Below are 18,516 nucleotides of genomic sequence, written 5' to 3'. Positions count from 1 at the left end.
CCCCCAAATTGAGTGTTTCTATAGGTGTCAAGGCACTTGAAATCAGTAACTAGTTGTGGGATTGGATTCATAGCCTTCAACCTCTAGGCATCCATTGATCTTCTGACCCACTCTTGGTCCTCTTACACAGACGATAGAGTTTGATGAAGGTGCAGGAGCCGTCCTGAGGATCCAGCCTCTCCGGGCGCCTCGAGACGAGAACGTCTACGAGTGTCAGGCGGAGAACAGCGAAGGCGAAATCAATGTCCAAGCCAAGCTGTCCATCATCAGAGGTAAGAGTAAAGTCATGCAGGTTTTGTATGAATTATACCTTAGGGAGTCAGGGTTGTGCCCTATCCTGCTACACACCGGCCTGATGGTTTCTACACCCTCATGAATTGGTATTCTTTCTACACTTTTATTACAATGTAAAGTGCCTGATTAGTATCTCGATGGTGCCTATTCTGGGGCGCACATATCTGGTATGCATGTGTGCATGTGGGATTTAAAATAAAAAGAGCATACCAGATGTGGCACTAGCAGTTTTGCTTGCCAGATTTAATTAATTTGGTGATTCAAATGGTGCGGGACATTGTACATAAGTTCATGTGACTGCCATGCTTTGTTTGAGGGGAGAATGTAAAATGATGTTGGTCTCAGTGTATATGAATAGACCTGCAGTCACTCAAGAACTGTACCAAGTCCATCTGAAAAGGCGGTGTTCTGGTGCAGGGTTCATATGCACTCCAGTTCATGTTTAGATTAGATTAATATGCCATTTGTGCATATTTGCTACATATAGTTTAAAATTTTACCAAGCAACATCTCTAGCTATTCTTTTGAGAACAGGTCCTAAAAAATAAATCTTCTCCCCTTTACATATTACTGCTTTTAAAAATGGGTCCTCGTCAGAGAGAAAGCACTTTTTACCAACTGTGCTGGAAGGAACCCCAACATAATTGGTTTTCACTTTACATGCCCTACAGAATCTGTGAGCAAACTCTGGGATAAACTGACCAGCATTCCCTGATCCAATCACACTGTTGCAGAAACTCGAAATCCTCACAACCAAGTCGCTTTAGCATTGAATTATTTGTTTGTTCCCCGTGCGCTGAGGTCTCGCCATCTGCCTTGTCATTGCCGAGCGCTGGAGCAGGCAGCTTGCAGGCTTCTTCCTGGGCCCCAACCCAAGGCGAGGGTTTTTGTAGGCAGCCCAGTTTTACATGAAAATCCTGGCTTTGGCAAGACCCATGCGGCTCAGGAAGGAGCACAGGCGGTAGCACTAGGAGGGAAAAAAAACGGCTGCTCCCCCCTTCGCTCACTCATCCCCATCTGCTGCGGGCTCGCATTTACATCGAACCTTATCAGAAGAGCAAGCCCCACACACACTCCGGCACATGTGTCCGCTCGCTCCCGCAGGAGGACGCCTCTGTTCCTCAATGCCTGCATGGACATCAATCAAAACCAATTAAACTGTCCACCATCGCAGTTGCAATTTGTGGTCTCAAGCGGGCTCTTCTTTCATTTTGTCCCAACTTCTGAATCTGGTGACTTCGTTAAAGGGGTGATCCAATGCCGTTTCATGCACGCAGAGTTATTTACGCTGGTAATTTGTGGAACTTTCATGCTACCCTCGGAAGTAAGACTTTCGAGAAACAAATCATTTCTTTGATTCATTGCATGCAAGGGTCAAGTTTTAAAAAATGATTTGGACGGATGACTTGAGCATTTATTTGCCAAAAATATTACTTCCAAGAGTCCATCGGTCAAGTTTAAAAAAAAAATCTTGGACGTACAACTTGAGCATTTATTTGCCAAAAACCTTACTTCCAAGAGTCTATGGGTCAAGTTTCAAAAATGATTTGGATGTATGACTTCAGCATTTATTTGCAGAACGTCTTACCTCTGAGGGTCCATCTGTCAAGTTTCAAAAATTAATTTGGAAGTATGGCTTGAGTATTTATTTACAGACAATCTTACTTCCGAGGGTCCATGGGTCAAATTTCAAAAGATTTTTTGGACCTATGACTTATTTGCAGAAAGTCTTACCTCTGATGGTCCATCAGTCAAGTTTCAAAAAATGATTTGGAAGTTCTGCTTAAGTATTTATTTGTCAAAAATCTTACTTGCGAGGTACCATGGGTCAAGTTTCAAAAAATTATTTGGAAGTATGACTTGAGCATTTATTTGCAGAAAGTCTTACCTCTGATGGTCCATCGGTCAAGTTTTAAAATATGATTTGGAAGTATGGCTTGTATTTATTTGTCAAAAATCTTACTTCCGAGGGTTCATGGGTCAAGTTTTAAAAAATTATTCGGAGGTATGACTTGAGTATATATATGTGTCAAAAATCTTACTTTCTAGGTTGAACCAGGTTCAAGGTCTTAAGTAAGAGCAGAAATCCTTGTAGGGGTACTTCTCCTGGAAATTGAGTGTGTCCCTTATCCCTCATACATAATCACAGATGATGCTGCACTTTGTCTGGGTGAGAGTGCAAAAAAATGTAACTTTGGATGAGAGGGAAAGCTGATGATCTTGTTTAGCCGTAGTTACCTTCACTCTTTCCCAAGTAGGTTTGAAGTTATTCAGCTTGACCCCCTTTGTGAAATTCGAACCATCACTTATTTTTTCCATTTCAACGTGTCTGGTTTATGACCCACTTAGAGATTATAACAGCTGGATTAACAACACGTGAATTCATCAACTTCTCCTAAACTTCATGAACGTATGTGGCTGTTTACCTGGCAGAAGAATGGAGTAAACATTCAAGTTACCTAAACGCTGTGTATCTGATGTGAATACCACCCATTGTCAGATCATATAAAATGATTGTTATTCCATAAACATCAGCATGCATTTTGCGAAACATTTTTGTACGCTCCTGGGACCAATCTAGACTGATCACATTACTGTGATTGTATACGTCGAAGGCTATGATTACAACGTTGTTCCCCTGTTTCATTTAAAGCAATATGACAGGATGTAGTCCTTGTCTGTGAGGCTGTCGCACTTGCACAATATTGTCTCTGTAGCTCCACCCACGGCACGCCTCCAGAAAATCGCTGTCTTCTGGAGATAACCAGGAAGCTGTCTTAAAAGCATTAAAATAATTTTGGTGAAAAGATGGATGTGGTACTGCTCTGTATGCACCTTAAGATTAATATGAGATGGGTAAAAATTGAGCTTGTTACATTCCCTTTAAGCACTCAGTCACCTTGCCATCTTCAGGGTGTGTCCGCCCGCCTGCAGCAGAGAAAACACAAGAAGGCTTTGCTGTAAATCTGCCGGTGCTCTTTCCAGGGGCTTAGGTTTGTTTTTAGCTGCCTTCTGGCTGCCCACAAGAGCGGTGAGCGGAATGCTTAAGATGTGCCATCTGCTTTTCCACCTTGTCGCAGAGTCCTCTGAGAGTCCTTGGAGGAATCTCTGAGAAAAAAAAAAAGCCAAGGCAAGGACACCTACAGCCGTCACTGCTTCTGCTGTGTGTCACTATGGGTGTCGAAGCCTTTCTACTTTCTGCTCTTGTAGCCTCGCTGTGTTTTCCTCTTCATTCTGACCCTGGCTTTGAGCCTCTTCTTGGCAGTCTTGTCCACCACCAACCCAAAGCTAGCACTTCATAGAGTCCAACACTAACAGCAGCCCAGATTTCACCATCTGCTCGCTTCCTGAGAGGTGTCAGACGCTCTCACTTTTTTTTTTTACACATTCAGGTGTGTCTGGCCTTAGCTTGCCCCTGGTCCTGCTGTGAGAACGCTGGGTTCAGGGTGCTGGCCAACAAAAGATCAGAGCGGTGACGCTGGAACACACAGCCACAGGTTTGGCAATCACGCAACCCAAATCCAAAGGTGTCAGACCACCTTCCTGAAACATTAGCTCTTTTCCAAAATCGCATATGCTAACTCCAGATGTGAAGGCTTTAGCACAAGTTGGGCTGGTTTTGAAGGGATAGTTCAACCAAAACAGAATTTTTTGTCAGCTTACTCTTTACTCATTCCAATCCTGTTTAAGTTTCTTTCCAATGTTGAACACAAATTAAGATATTTTGAAGCTGGAAGTCATTGTCGTCAGTAGTATTTGTTTTCCCTACTATGAAAGTCGATGTTTACAGGTTTCTAGCTTGCTTCAAAATATATTATTCAACCAAATAAAGAAACTCGTAGGTTTGAAACCACTTAAGGAAGAGTAAAAGTATCCACACGTGCACTATTTCTCCCTGCACCTGTCTTTAATGTATATTGTTTAGTGCTATGCTGTTAGCTATCAACATGCTAATGGAAAAAAACTCATGTCCTATGTTGCAAATTGGTAAAATGTATAAACTGTAGTTAGTTTTAGCGTTTGAGCACCCCAGTTGCTTGCAATGTGCATTTTTTCCCTTTTTAGCTTAGCAACAATGCTAATGGAAAGCACAAGAATTGTGAATTGATCAAATCTGTCGCTAGGTTTAGGGTTACAAGTGCACTATTTTATGCTTAATAGCAGTACTTCGATGGAATAATTATGAACACTGTTGATAAAATGTAGTAGGGTTTAGGGTTGCGTGTGTATTATTTGCCCATGTCTATTTTTAGTCCTGTGCTTTTAGCTTAGCAACATGCTAATGAAAAAAAAATGCATGCCCTATGTTGCAAACTAATAAAAGCTACTATCTGTAGTTCAGCTTCAGAGTTTGAGTGCTCCATTTTATGTAGTAGTTGCTTGTAGAGTGTGTTTTTGCACTTTTTAGCTTAGCATCCCTGCTGAAAAATCCAGCTTAAACCAGCCTAGGCTGGTTGGCTGGTTTTAGCTGGTCAACCAGGCTGGTTTTAAAGGGGTTTTGGCGACTTCCACGCTGGTTTCCAGCCATTTCCAGCCTGGTCTTAGCTGGTTAGGCTGGGAGATGACCAGCTAAAACCAGCTATTTCCATCTTAAACCAGGCTGGTCAAGCTGGTTTTAGCTGGATTTAGCTGGTCATTTTCCAGCCTGACCAGCTAAGACCAGGCTGGAAATGGCTGGAAACCAGCCTGGAAGTGGCCAAAACCCCTCTAAAACCAGCCTGGTCGACCAGCTAAAACCAGCCAACCAGCCTAGGCTGGTATAAGCTGGATTTTTTAGCAGGGATTGCTAATCGAAAGCAGATGATCTGTTGTAAATTTATCAAATTGATTATCTGTAGCTAGGTTTAGGGTTACAAGTGCACTATTTTATGCTTAATAGCAATATTTCGATGGAATAATTATGAACACTGTTGATAAAATGTAGTAGGGTTTAGGGTTGCTTGTGTATTATTTGCCCATGTCTATTTTTAGTCCTGTGCTGTTAGCTTAGCAACATGCTAATGAAAAAAAAAATTATGTCCTATCTCGTAAACTGATAAAATGTACTAAATATAGTTAGCTTTACGGTTTAAGTGCTCCATTTTATGTAGTAGTTGCTTGTAGAGTGTGTTTTTTGCACTTTAATGGTTAGCAGTGTTTATCGAAAACACAATATCTTGTGAATTGATCAAATTGATGATCTGTAGCTAGGTTTAGCGTTACAGGTGCACTATTTTATGCTTAATAGCAATATCTCGAAACTTATGAACACTGTTTCAGGGTTTAGGGTTACGTGTGTAGTATTTCCCTATGTCTATTTTTAGTGCTGTGCTGTTAGCTTAGCAACATGCTAAAGGAAACATCATGTCTTATGTCATGAATTGATAATATAGATAACTCTGGCTAGGTTTAGTGTTACAAATACACAAACTTTCTTAATATTTCTGTTTTTTGTGTGTTTTTATGCTTATTAGTGTGTTGTGCCATTAACATAGCAGCACGGTAAAGCCAATCATGTGTTCTGTTGTTGATTGATTGATCAAATTTAAGGTTACAAGTGCGCTATTTTCCCATATGTGTCTGTTTGGTATATTTTAAAGTGCTGTGCTGTTAGCTTAGCAACATGCTAATGTAAAACTCAGTTCTAACCAATCAAGAGTTGTGTCTCTCATGTCAGAAACAGCTAAAGCGGTGGTTTATTAGTCGTCTGAGACCAGGTTTGACAGTATTCTTGTCTTTTGTCAGTTTTCCTCACCTCTCCTCATCTATAATCTCATCCAGACGTGGCGCGATGACCCTTCCTCCTTCAAACTCTCGTTAGCAGCGGCGAGCGCCAGAGAGGATGATCTCACTGCCCGTTTGATCAGACTCTTTTAATTGGCTGCTGGCCCGCAGGACGAGACGCGTTTGTTCTGCCGTTCCTCACACACTTTTAATTGGACTGTTCTGACCCTGCCGTTCGCCACTTTTATTAGCCTCTTTTTTTAACACACAGCTTTCCCACTGCCGCTTCCGAATCCGTAGCTGTCTGGATTGTCCCACAGTTTTTTTAGGAGTCCTGCTGTCGGTTTTTGTAGCTGTCGTTTCCTCTGATCAGACTCTTTGTGGATCCACACTGTCGCTTCGATTCATGACTCACCCATTCTGAAATCTCATCGCCTCATCGCACATTTCTATATTATATATGAGAAATCCGCTTTCTCCACTATCATCTCTGGTCCTCTGGGTAATCTTGTCTTCCATCTCGCTTCCTTTCCTACAGCTCTTTTTACAGCATCTATACACACTCACTGGCCACTTTATTGGGTACATCTTATTAATACTGGGTTGAACCCCGTTTTGCCTTCAGAACTGCCTTAATCCTTCGTGGCATAGATTCAACAAGGCACTGGAAATATTCCTCAGAGATTTTGCTCCATATTGACATGATAGCATATATATATATATAGTTGAAACCAGAAGTTTACACACACACTGTATAAAAAGACCCATAACAATTAAAAAATGTCAGATGTTAATGTGACTAAACGTTTTCTCTTTTAGGTAAGTCAGGATCATCAAATGTGTTTCTGTTCTGCTTAATAGCAGAATAATGAGAGATATTTTTTTGGAGAAATTGTTATAACTTTTCTTGATGGTCAAGTTTACATACAGTAAGATTATTCTGCCTCTGAAAAAGCTCAGATGATGGTGTCAAGGTTTTGGAAGTTTCTGATTGGCTGATTGACAACATTTGAGTTAATTTGCAGGCACAACTGTAGAATAGTATTGAAGAAAAAGCTCAAACACACTGCTTCCTTGTGGGGCTGTTTTGCTGCAGGAGGGACTGGTCCACTTCACAGCATAGATGGCAACTTGAAGACAGAACATTATGGAGGAATACTGATGCAACATCTGAAGAGATCAGGCAGGCAATTACAACTTGGCCACAAATGGGTCTTCCAAACAGACCATGACCCTAAGCATACTGCCAAATTAGTTCAAATGTGCTTTAAGGACAGCAGAGTGAATGTTTTGGAGTGGCCATCACAAAGCCCTGAGCTCAATCCTATAGGAAATTTGTGGGCAGAGTTGAAAAAGCTTGTGCGAGCAAGACAGCCTACAAATCTGACTCAGTTACTAATTCTGTCTGGAGGAATGGGCCAAAATTCCTGCAAACTATTGTGAGAAGCTTGTGGAAGGATACCCAAAACATTTGACCAAAGTTGTACAGTTTAAAAATATGATTTATCATCAGACATTTAAAAATAAATGGTTATGTTCACTTCTGGTTTCAACTGTGTGTGTGTGTGTGTGTGTGTGTGTGTGTGTGTGTGTGCGCGTGCGTGCGTGCGTGCGTGCGTGCGTGCGTGCGTGCGTGCGTGCGTGTGTGTGTATATATATATATATATATATATATATATAGTTAAGAATTAAGGATTATAGTTAAAGTCAGAATTATTAGCCCCCCTGTATATTTATTTCCCCAATTTTTGTTTTTTTCAGCCAATTTCAAACACAATAGTTTTTAATAACTAATTTTAATCACAGATGTCTTTTATTAGTATTAATAAACTTATATTTTTTTGTCCCGTCATGAGAGCCATAGCCAGTTTTTTCATCCTGTGTCATTGCAAAACACTTAACCGTCTCTCCCACACACCTGATAAACCACAGCACCGGCCGCTGGGCCCTGGGGGATTGTGGGTATTAGCCTCAGTGTGTTTTTGAAGCCCCGCCACGAGTGATTTAGCGCAAAAGAGCACAGCTGATTAGCATTCCCGCTGTTCTCCGGTGGAAATGCTCATGTCCAGCAGCGAAAAGTGCATTATAAAACACTAGCGCGGCGACACGGACCGCTACATCCACAGTATGAGGCTACGATTGAGACGGCCGCTAAAAGGTGAAGCTACATTAGCATTACGTATGTTTAAGCAGGGGCTTTTATGGTGTTCTCTGTTTTTCAGTGCTCGGTGTCTCGTGTCTTTAAGGTCTCTTTCTCCTCTTCTATTGATCCTCCTTCTGCGAATAATCTCTCTGTCTGCGCTGGATCCGCGTTCAGTCAATATGAGCTGTAATTAGCACTGGCCTGTGTTAGCGGGGGCACATGGACTTACTGACTAGCTCTTCTTCAGCTCTCAGTGTGAGTTCAACAGTTAGCTGGAGCGCCAGTGTGTTCTCGGTTTTCACTAGATATTGATGAAACCTCATGAGAATCGGTTAAACGTTCATGATTTTAGGGTGTGTTTGTGTTTTATGCATGTTCGAGTGATGGTTTATCGGCTAGACTGTAAAAAGTAATTAGCGAACCAATTGCTTTATATGAAGCAAGTTGACTTCACTTAAAATAATATCAGTAATCATATTGTAATTGTGGAGTTGACTTAATGTATATATTAATGTGTATTATTACTCAGCTTTTATCAAAATAAAGCCAGCTAATCGCTTTTTCAGTCTAGATGCTTACAGAATTGTTAAAACTGCTTAACATATTGGAGGTAAATGCGACAAAAATATCAATAAAATTTACTAAAAAGTCCTCCAAAATATTTTGTGTTTACAATTTAGTTGATTGATGCTTTATTAGACTGTAAAGATTATAAAAAATAGTATCTATAAACACAAACCAAGCACTTTAAGGTGTTTTAGCCATGCGGGGACATCCGTGAAGCAAATACGGAAGTAACTGAAACTGCAATTCAACGAAATTCTGCTATAGTCCTGGCTCCATAATAGACCACATTTGTTAAAATGGCCAACTCTACAGCAGAAAATAGGTGTTTACAGCCTGGTACAAAGAATGATTTTGGTTTATATAGCTAATATTACCCTTAATGGCAACTGTGAGGGAGTGATTTTTATTTTATTTTTTAAAACTCATTCATTTCATTTATAATGATAATATAGTCTGTATAATTAAGGGCGTGGCCACTTGAGTGACAGATAGGTCTCGCTGCTCGTGTCTTGTCACCTTAGCTGATTCAGCAAAAGTCATAATGGTTTGCTAATAGTGAGTATCGAACCTTAAAATAAAGTGTGACCAAAAACGCTTTCGAGATATTGCAGTTCAATCATATGCTGGAATTGTATAGATACAGTATATCGCAATATATATATCAAAAAAAGGAAATGTCGCAATGTCAAATTTTTCCAGAACAAAGCTCAAATGTTAGCAGGATTTTACATTTTTATAACACCAGTATCAATTTGTACTGAAGTCGATGCTTTTGACAACCCTACTTGCAGTTTGGATTCAATATGAGTCCGTTAACCTTTTCTAATATGTGCTCAAATTTCATTGGCCGATTACGACCATGTTTTTATTCATATACATGAGTGTCTTCGCATATAAATCTTGCACCTCGGACAAAGACAGTACAGTGTGTTTTTATAGTTATAGCTGTTTTTGTTCCTGTTGTAAGACCGCCATGTTGCCAAACCCCTGTAATTTTGTTAATGTAGCCTCAGAATTAGCTTATGCACATTTTTGGTTAAATGTTATAGCCATTTAAAAAAAAAGATTTGGTGCCCCATAGCAATGGTAACTCAAAAAATCTCTTTCTATTGATGGTTTACGATATTCAGATTTTTCGAAAGTTTTTCTGGCTGTAACTACACCTAATAAATTAAGAGATTTATTAAATGATTTCTCTGCATCCCGGACGAGCCCCCAAAAACATCTAGATTAAATTTGAAACAGCGGGGAAATTAATAAAAAAGATTACTACCATCTGACCAATTGTCAAGGTGTTTTGATTTGGTCAGATTTACAGCAAAAAAAAAAACTGAATATGTTTAAATATGTATTTAAATATTTATTATTTATGTTTTTTTTTTTCGTGGTTAGAGTAATTAGAATTTTTACTGAAAGTAATTGAATTTCCTTCAGTGATGGCAGAATTTGCCTTATAACACAAGTCAAGGTGTACTTGTTTATGTTGTTTATAAGGACTTTATTATATAAACTTGATTATTACCTAGTTCTACTCTACTGAGTTGATTAATTTGTGTCCTCATAATTCAAAACTGTCATACTTAATGGGGTCTTTTGATGTTCAAAATGTGCCATTGGTTTCCTGTTAGGGTTGAGGTTAGGGGTGTGGTTAGGCCATATTATAAACATTTTTAACAGTATAAAATGCATTACGCCTATAGAGTCATATAAGCCATATATAGAAGTGTGTATGGGTACATTAACTTTATTTGCTCATACATTTGAAAATTTTGGTTGATTTGATTAGTTTGAAAACGATATATATTGTTAGTTTGCATACATTATTTGGTCACATATTTAGATATTTTGGTGTATATGTAACATTATGCATGACATTGGCCATTCATTTTGATTATTATATATTATATTTAGGCTCTATTAATGTGGTTAGTTTAGGGCATGTTGTAAATCAAAACTGTAAACAATCATACCTAACAAGGTCTTTTGACATTCAAAGTTTGCCACTGGTTTTTCTGTAAGAGTTAAGGGTAGGGGTGTGGTCAGGCCACATTATTTATTATAAGCGTTTTTTACAGTAAAACACACATTACGCCATTGAATTGTCCTCGTAAGCCATATATACATGTAAGTGTGTGTGTTTCTGGCTATGTGGGTGAATTGGCTTTTTTTGGTCATATATTTATATATTTTGGCTTATATGTAATATTATGCATGATGTTGTCCATTGATTTTGAGTATTATAGATTATATTCAGGCTTTATTAAGGTGGCTAATCGAAGGCATGTCCTTGTAATTCAAAACTTTTAATAAGGAGTCTATTGACATTCAAAATTTGCCACTGAATTCCTGTCAGGGTTAAGATTAGGGGTATAGTTAGGCCATTACGCAGCGGATGCCCTTCCAGCCACAACCCATCTCCGGGAAACATCCTCAAACACTCATCCAACACACACTCATACACTATGGACAATTTAGTCTACCCAATTCACCTGTACCGCATGTCTTTGGACTGTGGACTGTGGGGGAAACCGGAGCACCCGGAGGAAACTCAGGGAGAACATGCAAACTCCACACAGAAACGCCAAGGATCGACCCAGCGACCTTCTTGCTGTGAGGCAACAGCACTACCTACTGTGCCACTGCTACGCCCATAAGCAGTTTTTACAGTGTAAATTGCATTACGCCTATGGAAAGTCCTCGTAAGCCATATATACAGGTGTGTGTGTGTGTGTTTCTGGCTGTGTGGGTGAATTGGCTCTCGCTCTGATCAGTCCACGGCTCTCGCTCTTTGATCCTGTGAACCTGTAGAGCTGTAATCAGTCCTGATTCGCCACGGAGAGCCAAAATACAGCACTTTCACCAACGGAAATAGTCAGGTTCTTCAAGTTTTAATATTAAAACTTACTCTTAAAAAAGGACATTTTGACATGTTTATTCAAACTACTATATTACTAGTGCTATAACTAACCGGAAACAACACAATTCACAACTCAACACAATTCATAATTCTTTAACACAATTTTTTGACAACATAATTGTTTTTCGTTCAATCCACTTAAATTTGTGTAAACTAATAAGTTAACTTAATTCCTTCATGTTGTCCCAACACAAATCAACACATTTTTACAGTGTATATTAGGAGTTATGATTGATATTCAATGGCATTAAGGCTTATATCAAGTACTTCAGACATTTTTTGATCTTGTATATATTTTGTTTATATATATATATATATATATATATATATATATATATATATATATATATATATATATATATATATATAGTTCTGTCTGGTTCTCGAATCTGATTGGCTGATAGCTGTGATATATTTAAGTAATATCAGCACCCGTACAGCCTCTTCACCCTTTGTGTATTACTCCGCTCACATACAGCCAGCAAAAAGCAGACACTACAGATAATACCTAATACAAGAGGGTTTTTAAGACTCTCCATGTTTGATTTAGTTTTTATATACACAATTATGCCGTCAAATTGTGGCCTGCGGCCTCGTGCCAATGCACGCCTACCACCAGTGCCGATATACAGTCATATAGCCATATCGCACTGCTACTTGTGTGATATTGCGCATATATATTTATATATGTCGCGCGAAAATTGAAGAGCGGGCTGGGAGGATCGGGGGATATGTCGCGCGAAAACTGAAGACGGGGGTGGGGGTTGTCGCTAGGACACTTCAGATCACTTTGGAAGGGCACTTTCTATTCAAGACTAAAGAGGGCATGTGCACTGCACAGGTTGTATATAGGTTTTATATATATTTTTAAATTTATTTATATTTTAAAATATTATATATATATATATATATATATATATATATATATATATATATATATATATATAAAGATATTTTTTAAAATTTTAGTTCTTTTTTTTTTTTTTTACATATTATTTGTTTTTATATTTGTTTATTATTGTTTTTTTGGTTAATTTATTGACTTTTATGTGACAAGATTGAAAACAACACGCTACATTAAGATAGTATTTGGCATTTTATGACATTTAGGCTTATAACTAGTACTTTAGATAAGTTTTGTGCTTATTTTTTTGTATTTACATGATATTCAGCCTTATTTGTAGTATTATGAGCTTTTTACTACTTTACTGTATTTTGTGTTACATTATTTTATTAAAGCTTTTACATTACACTAGTAGTTATCCTTAACTAGTTTTAAAATAATATGTTAGATTTGTATTTATATTAAATATTTAGCTATAAGTTGGTTAACATATTGAATTTACATGACGTAAGGGGAAAATGATACATTACATTAAAGTTATGATTGGCATTTTATGATATTTAAGCTTATATGTAGTACTTCAGGTTAGTTTTGTGCTTATGTTATATGCCTTTAATAGTCAGTCTTATTTGCAGTATTATGAGCTTAGTAATAAGTAATTACTGTATTTGACTTAATTTTAAGGTTTATTTTCATAATATTTTTAATTTTCATTGTCTAGGTTTAAAATGACACATTAGATTTGTATTTATATAAACACATGTTGGCATAATTGATTCATTGATTGAATTTACATGATAAAATGATGTTAAATTAAGATCATATTTGGTATTTTATGATATTTATTCTTATATATTACTTCAAATAGTTTTGTTCTTTATATTTACATGATAATCACCATTATTTGTAGTATCTGTTGTAGCTTATTACTAGATTACTGTATTTGTTGTTTAATTCTACATTTTGACTTAAGTCAAGGTTTCTTTTTTCCATAATATTAGTAGTTTTAATTAACATGATACATTAGATTTGTATTTATGTTGTAATTTTTGCATAATTGATTCATTTATTGAATTTACATAGTAAAATGATATGTTACATTAAGATTATATTTGGCGTGTTATCTTATATCTAGTACCTCAGATTATTTTTTGTGCTTGTATTTTATATTTAAATGATATTCAGCCTTAATTTTAGTATTATGTGATTACTGAATTACTGTGTTTGGTTTTAAATCTAGTGTTTTGTAAGATATTTAAACGTTATACATATATATTTTATTTCTGCTTATATTTAGTATAACCTTTCAGGCGTGATTTCAGCACGTCTAAATATCTATATGATATTTAGGCTTGATTTTAGTATTTTACATAATATTAATTAATTTACTTTTAAAAGTATACATTAGATTTTGATTTATATTTGATATTTTGTGTCATTTTTGGTTCATTTATTGAACTTGCATCATATTTAGCTTTGTTTTTTAGCATTGTATACTTTATTTGCTCATACATTTATACATATATTAAAAGTATGTGTGTGTGTGTGTGTGTGTATATATATATATATATATATATATACTATATAGTATTATATATATATATATAATTTTTAACTATATATATATATATATATATATATATATATATATATATATATATATATATATATATAGGCTTATATATATATATATATATATATATATATATATATATATATATATATATATATATATATATATATATATATATATATATATATATATATAGGCTTATATGTAATATCATGCATGATAATGTTCATTAATTTTGAGTATAATAAATAACAATAATGCAATTTGTTTTTATATAGAGACTTTAAAAGTACCATCTGAAAGCCTTTTACAGCCGTAAAAATGTACAGCAGGCAAATATGGATAAATGCATTAAGGATGAAAAATAATTCATAATAAAATTAATAATAGATCTAAAACTCTAATAAAAGCTACCCTAAAAAGTATGTTTTAAGTGATGATTTCATTTTAAATTTTGAGTATTATATGTTATATTCAGACTATGTCTAATGTTTTAAGTCATATTGAAATAGGTGTGGTATTTTATATTAATATTTGTGCTTAAATGTAGAATTCTGCATGATATTTTGTCCAGTGCTATGAGCATTGTTTTGAGTACCCTTATATACGTAACATTTAGGTGTATATTTGGTGCTCTTCAGGCTCTTTTCCAGCTCGTAGTCATGCTGGAGCTTCACGAATGGCAGCACCTCCTGAACTGCGTTTGCAATTAAGTGCAATAATAAAAATGGCTCCATTGAGGCATTTCTCCATTTACCCTCCGCTAGAAAGCATCCTATTAGGCCATTCAGGCTCGGCTAAAAGCACACGCTAAGAAAGCTTTTCACAAAGCTTTTGTGATGTAATGCTGGATTCTTTTTTTTATTATCGTGCGTTGTTGTCTGTTTATTAACTAACTTTTGTTTTTACTAAAACTAAATTTCTTAAATGCAATTGTTGTCATTTAGTTTTGTTGTTGTTTTTTAAAATAGATTAGATTGTAAAAAATAGAGTTGTATCATATAAAACCTAATATAAGCATGTGAAAAATAGCACATAAAAAAAGAAAAAAGAGAACGACGATGCTGTAAATGACAATAATGATAAATGATAAATAACAATAAATGATTTTATTTGAAATTTGGAAATGTCAGGTCTTTATAACTAATAAATGTAACTTTTTACTCAACAAAATTACAAAAAGAAAGCATTTTACTTAAACACATAACTAATAAATACTGGGATTTTATTATTATATATTTATTCCGTATCCCGGACGAGCCCCCAGAACAACATCTAGTTTGCGAAAGTATGTTTTGCGATTTAAATTTGAAATGGGAGTAAAAAAAGTAATCTTGGAAATTAAATCAGAGATAGAAAAGATTACTACCATCTGACCAATTGTCAAGGTGTTTCGAAATCGGTTATCATCCTCAGATTTTATATACTTATTTTTCTGCAACCCAGACGAGCCCCTCAAACAATGTCTACAAGGTTATTTACAACTCCTGCTGTCCTTCATGTCCTTTTGTAAGTTAAACACGCCACAGACCTTCATATAAACCATACTTGTACAATACATTTTTGTGGTTTAACTTATGCAAAAAAATTAATAATAATAAATAAATAAATAAATTGAAGGACAAGCCGGAATGTAAATGACCTTCTTGACGTTTTAGGGGCTCGTCTGGGATGCAGACAATCACAAGTTGCTAGTAAATAAATAAAGTCTGCTTTCTGTCATCTTTCAGCCAGTATATTGAATTAAAAGTATATTCAATTCCTGCTGTTCTTCACATACTTTCTTTTTAAGTTAAACAAAACATAAACCCTCATGCAAACCACACTTACACAAGAAAAGTTTCGGATTAGTTTAAATTTTGCAAAAAAAAAAAAAAACAATTAAAAGAAGAATAAAAAATGACAAAAAAAACTCATGTGAAGGACAAGCAGAAAAGTAAATGACCTTATTGACATGTTTGGGGGCTCGTCCGGGATGCTACAAATCACAATGTGCAAGTAAACATGAAATCTGACAATACTGCAAAGTATCTTTGATACTTTCTGTCCACTCTACTTACTTCAACCCATACCTAATAACCCCCCCCCCCCCCCCAATTCACCCAAACTACTTTAATGAGTTTGTTTACAATCTTGCTGGCCTTCACTATTTACCATCTTTAACTTAAACCACATAGCATAATATAAACTACATTTGGACAATAAATGTTTGTGGCAAGTTTAACTTATGGCACAAAAAAACTAAAGTGAAACTAAATTGCCTTCTTGACATTTTTCAGGGCTCATCTGGGAATGCAAAAAATAACAATGTGCAAATAAATATGAAGTCTGTGTTCCCTCATCTTTCAGTAGACTTTACTTACTCACACCCCATTCACACGGGGCTTCAGCGTCAACGCTTGACTGAAGGCGTGTCTGAAGTCGTGGCTGAAGCGATCATCATAGAAGCGTCAGCCAATGAAATTCAGTCAGCAATAGGCCACTGTCTTGCTGGTGTATTTGCATACAGCTATCTGATTGGCTGATGCTTCCGCCAGCGCTTGAAAAGTTGAGCTAGTCCCAATTTCTGCAGTAAGCAACACCTCTAAAGCGCCGCCGACGGATCCACAATGCAGTTCGGCAACGCCTGACGTCACCCATTCAAAGTGAATGGGAAGTGTTGACACTGACTCCCTGTGTGAATGGGGCGTCAAACCCATACCTATATAATCCAGAGATTAATTATATATTTTCTCCGTCCCGGAAGACCCCCCTCCTCCCATCAATCATCAACATCAATAATGTAATTTACAACACTACTGTCCTTCACTTACTTTTTAAAGTTAAACAAACCACAGTCATTCACATAAACCACACTTCTACAGTAAATGTTGTGAAGGACAAGCAGGAATGACCGTCTTGATGTTTTGGGGGCTCGTCCGGGATGCAGAAAATCAGTGCGCAAGTAAATAATCGAAGTCTGTTTTCCATTGCCTTTCAACTAGTATTTTGAACTGCCCCTAAGACAGTCATGCTAAGTATCTCTGACGCTTACTGTCCACTCTACTTACTTAAACCCACACCTATTAAATCCAGAGAATTGTCATATATATTTTCCACATCTCGGACAACCCCCTGCTTACAATCCTGCCGTCTTTAACTATTTTTTTTTACTTAAACAGCAACATACCTTTACATACCCTGCTGAAAAATCCAGCTTAAACCAGCCTAGGCTGATTGGCTTGTTTTAGCTGGTTGACCAAGCTGGTTTTAGAGGGGTTTTGGCCATTTCCAGGCTGGTTTCCAGCCATTTTCAGTCTGGTCTTAGCTGGTCAGGCTGGAAAATGACCAGCTAAAACCAGCTTGACTAGCCTGGTTTATGCCGGACATAGCTGGTTTTGGCTGGGCTCCCAGCCTGGCTAGGCTGGTCAAGCTGGTTTTAGCTGGTCATCTCCCAGCCTGACCAGCTAAGACCAGGCTGGAAATGGCTGGAAATGGCCAAAACCCCTCTAAAACCAGCCTGGTCTACCAGCTAAAACCAGCCTAGGCTTGTTTAAGCTGGGTTTTTTCAGCAGGGTAAACTACAATTGTACAATAAATGTTTGGCGTTTGTTCAACTTATGCACAAAAACCTAAAGTGACGGTCAACAGGAATGTAAATGAACTTATTGTTAGTTTCCGGGGGCTCGTCCGGGATGCTGAAAATCCAAATGTCTAAATAAATATGCAGTCTGTTTTCTGTTGTCTTTCGAACAGTATACTGCATTATGAGTATACCTTTTGACCTTATTCTTGACGGATGAGCTCAGACTTTGGCTCGAGACTTCCTCGCTCTTACATTAATGTTTAGACGTTAAAAACAGCATGTTATGTTGCTTGATGTTGCAAACTGACATTTCATATTATATTATTCCACTTTTTGTGTATAGTCATGAACTCACATGTTTGTAGAGTATTTTGACCGTTTTCTGACGTTTTTTTTCCTAGTCATTTCTCCAATACGCGACTGAATCGGAAGTTCTAAAACAATCGCGTAACATAAACACACTTCCACATCACAGAATAAGGTCAATAACTGCCTCAAAGACAGTAATGCTAAGTATCCGTGATGCTTTCTGTCCACTCGACCTTCAGGACGCTCCTCATTGGGAGATCTCTGCCCTGTAAATACAGCTGCGAGTCTCCGACTTTGCTGTCTAGTGCGTGTGAGCGCATCCGTCTCTGTCAGAACCGTCTCCAGGTTTAACCTCGGCAGGTACGGATCCGTCAGCGTGGCAGAAGCAGCTGGACTCGCTCATCAGACAGACGCTCCGCACACACACACACATACACGCATCGCCGCACGCCGCCGGATAATTGTACAGAGCCGGCGGAGAACGAGCCGATGTCGCTTTATCAAAGCCCAACGGGGGCCTGGGGCCGGTGACGGGGCATCTGTACACGTCTGAGATCCAGCAGAGAAACACACACTACACATCACACACTCGCACATACAA

At 37.2% G+C, this 18,516-nt stretch overlaps 1 protein-coding gene across 50 annotated transcripts in view; it reads left to right on the top strand.

Annotated features, from left to right (window-relative positions):
• Window positions 1-18,516, top strand: part of ptprsa (protein tyrosine phosphatase receptor type Sa) — a 387,632-nt gene that overhangs the window by 210,460 nt on the left and 158,656 nt on the right. For 49 of the 50 annotated variants that reach the window (XM_073937020.1, XM_073937015.1, XM_073937017.1 and 46 more), the window contains one exon: window positions 131-272. In XM_073937020.1, the coding sequence (XP_073793121.1) occupies window positions 131-272 (142 nt within the window). Of the gene's footprint in view, window positions 1-130; window positions 273-7,968; window positions 8,156-18,516 lie in introns of those variants that run through there. The other variant, XM_073937012.1, reaches the window with a different exon arrangement.

Source organism: Danio rerio, chromosome 22 (genome assembly GCF_049306965.1).
Source record: "Danio rerio strain Tuebingen ecotype United States chromosome 22, GRCz12tu, whole genome shotgun sequence".
NCBI classification, from domain to species: Eukaryota; Metazoa; Chordata; class Actinopteri; order Cypriniformes; family Danionidae; genus Danio; species Danio rerio.
The sequence above is the reverse complement of the archived record's forward strand: the minus strand, read 5'-3'. Positions and strand labels throughout refer to the sequence as shown.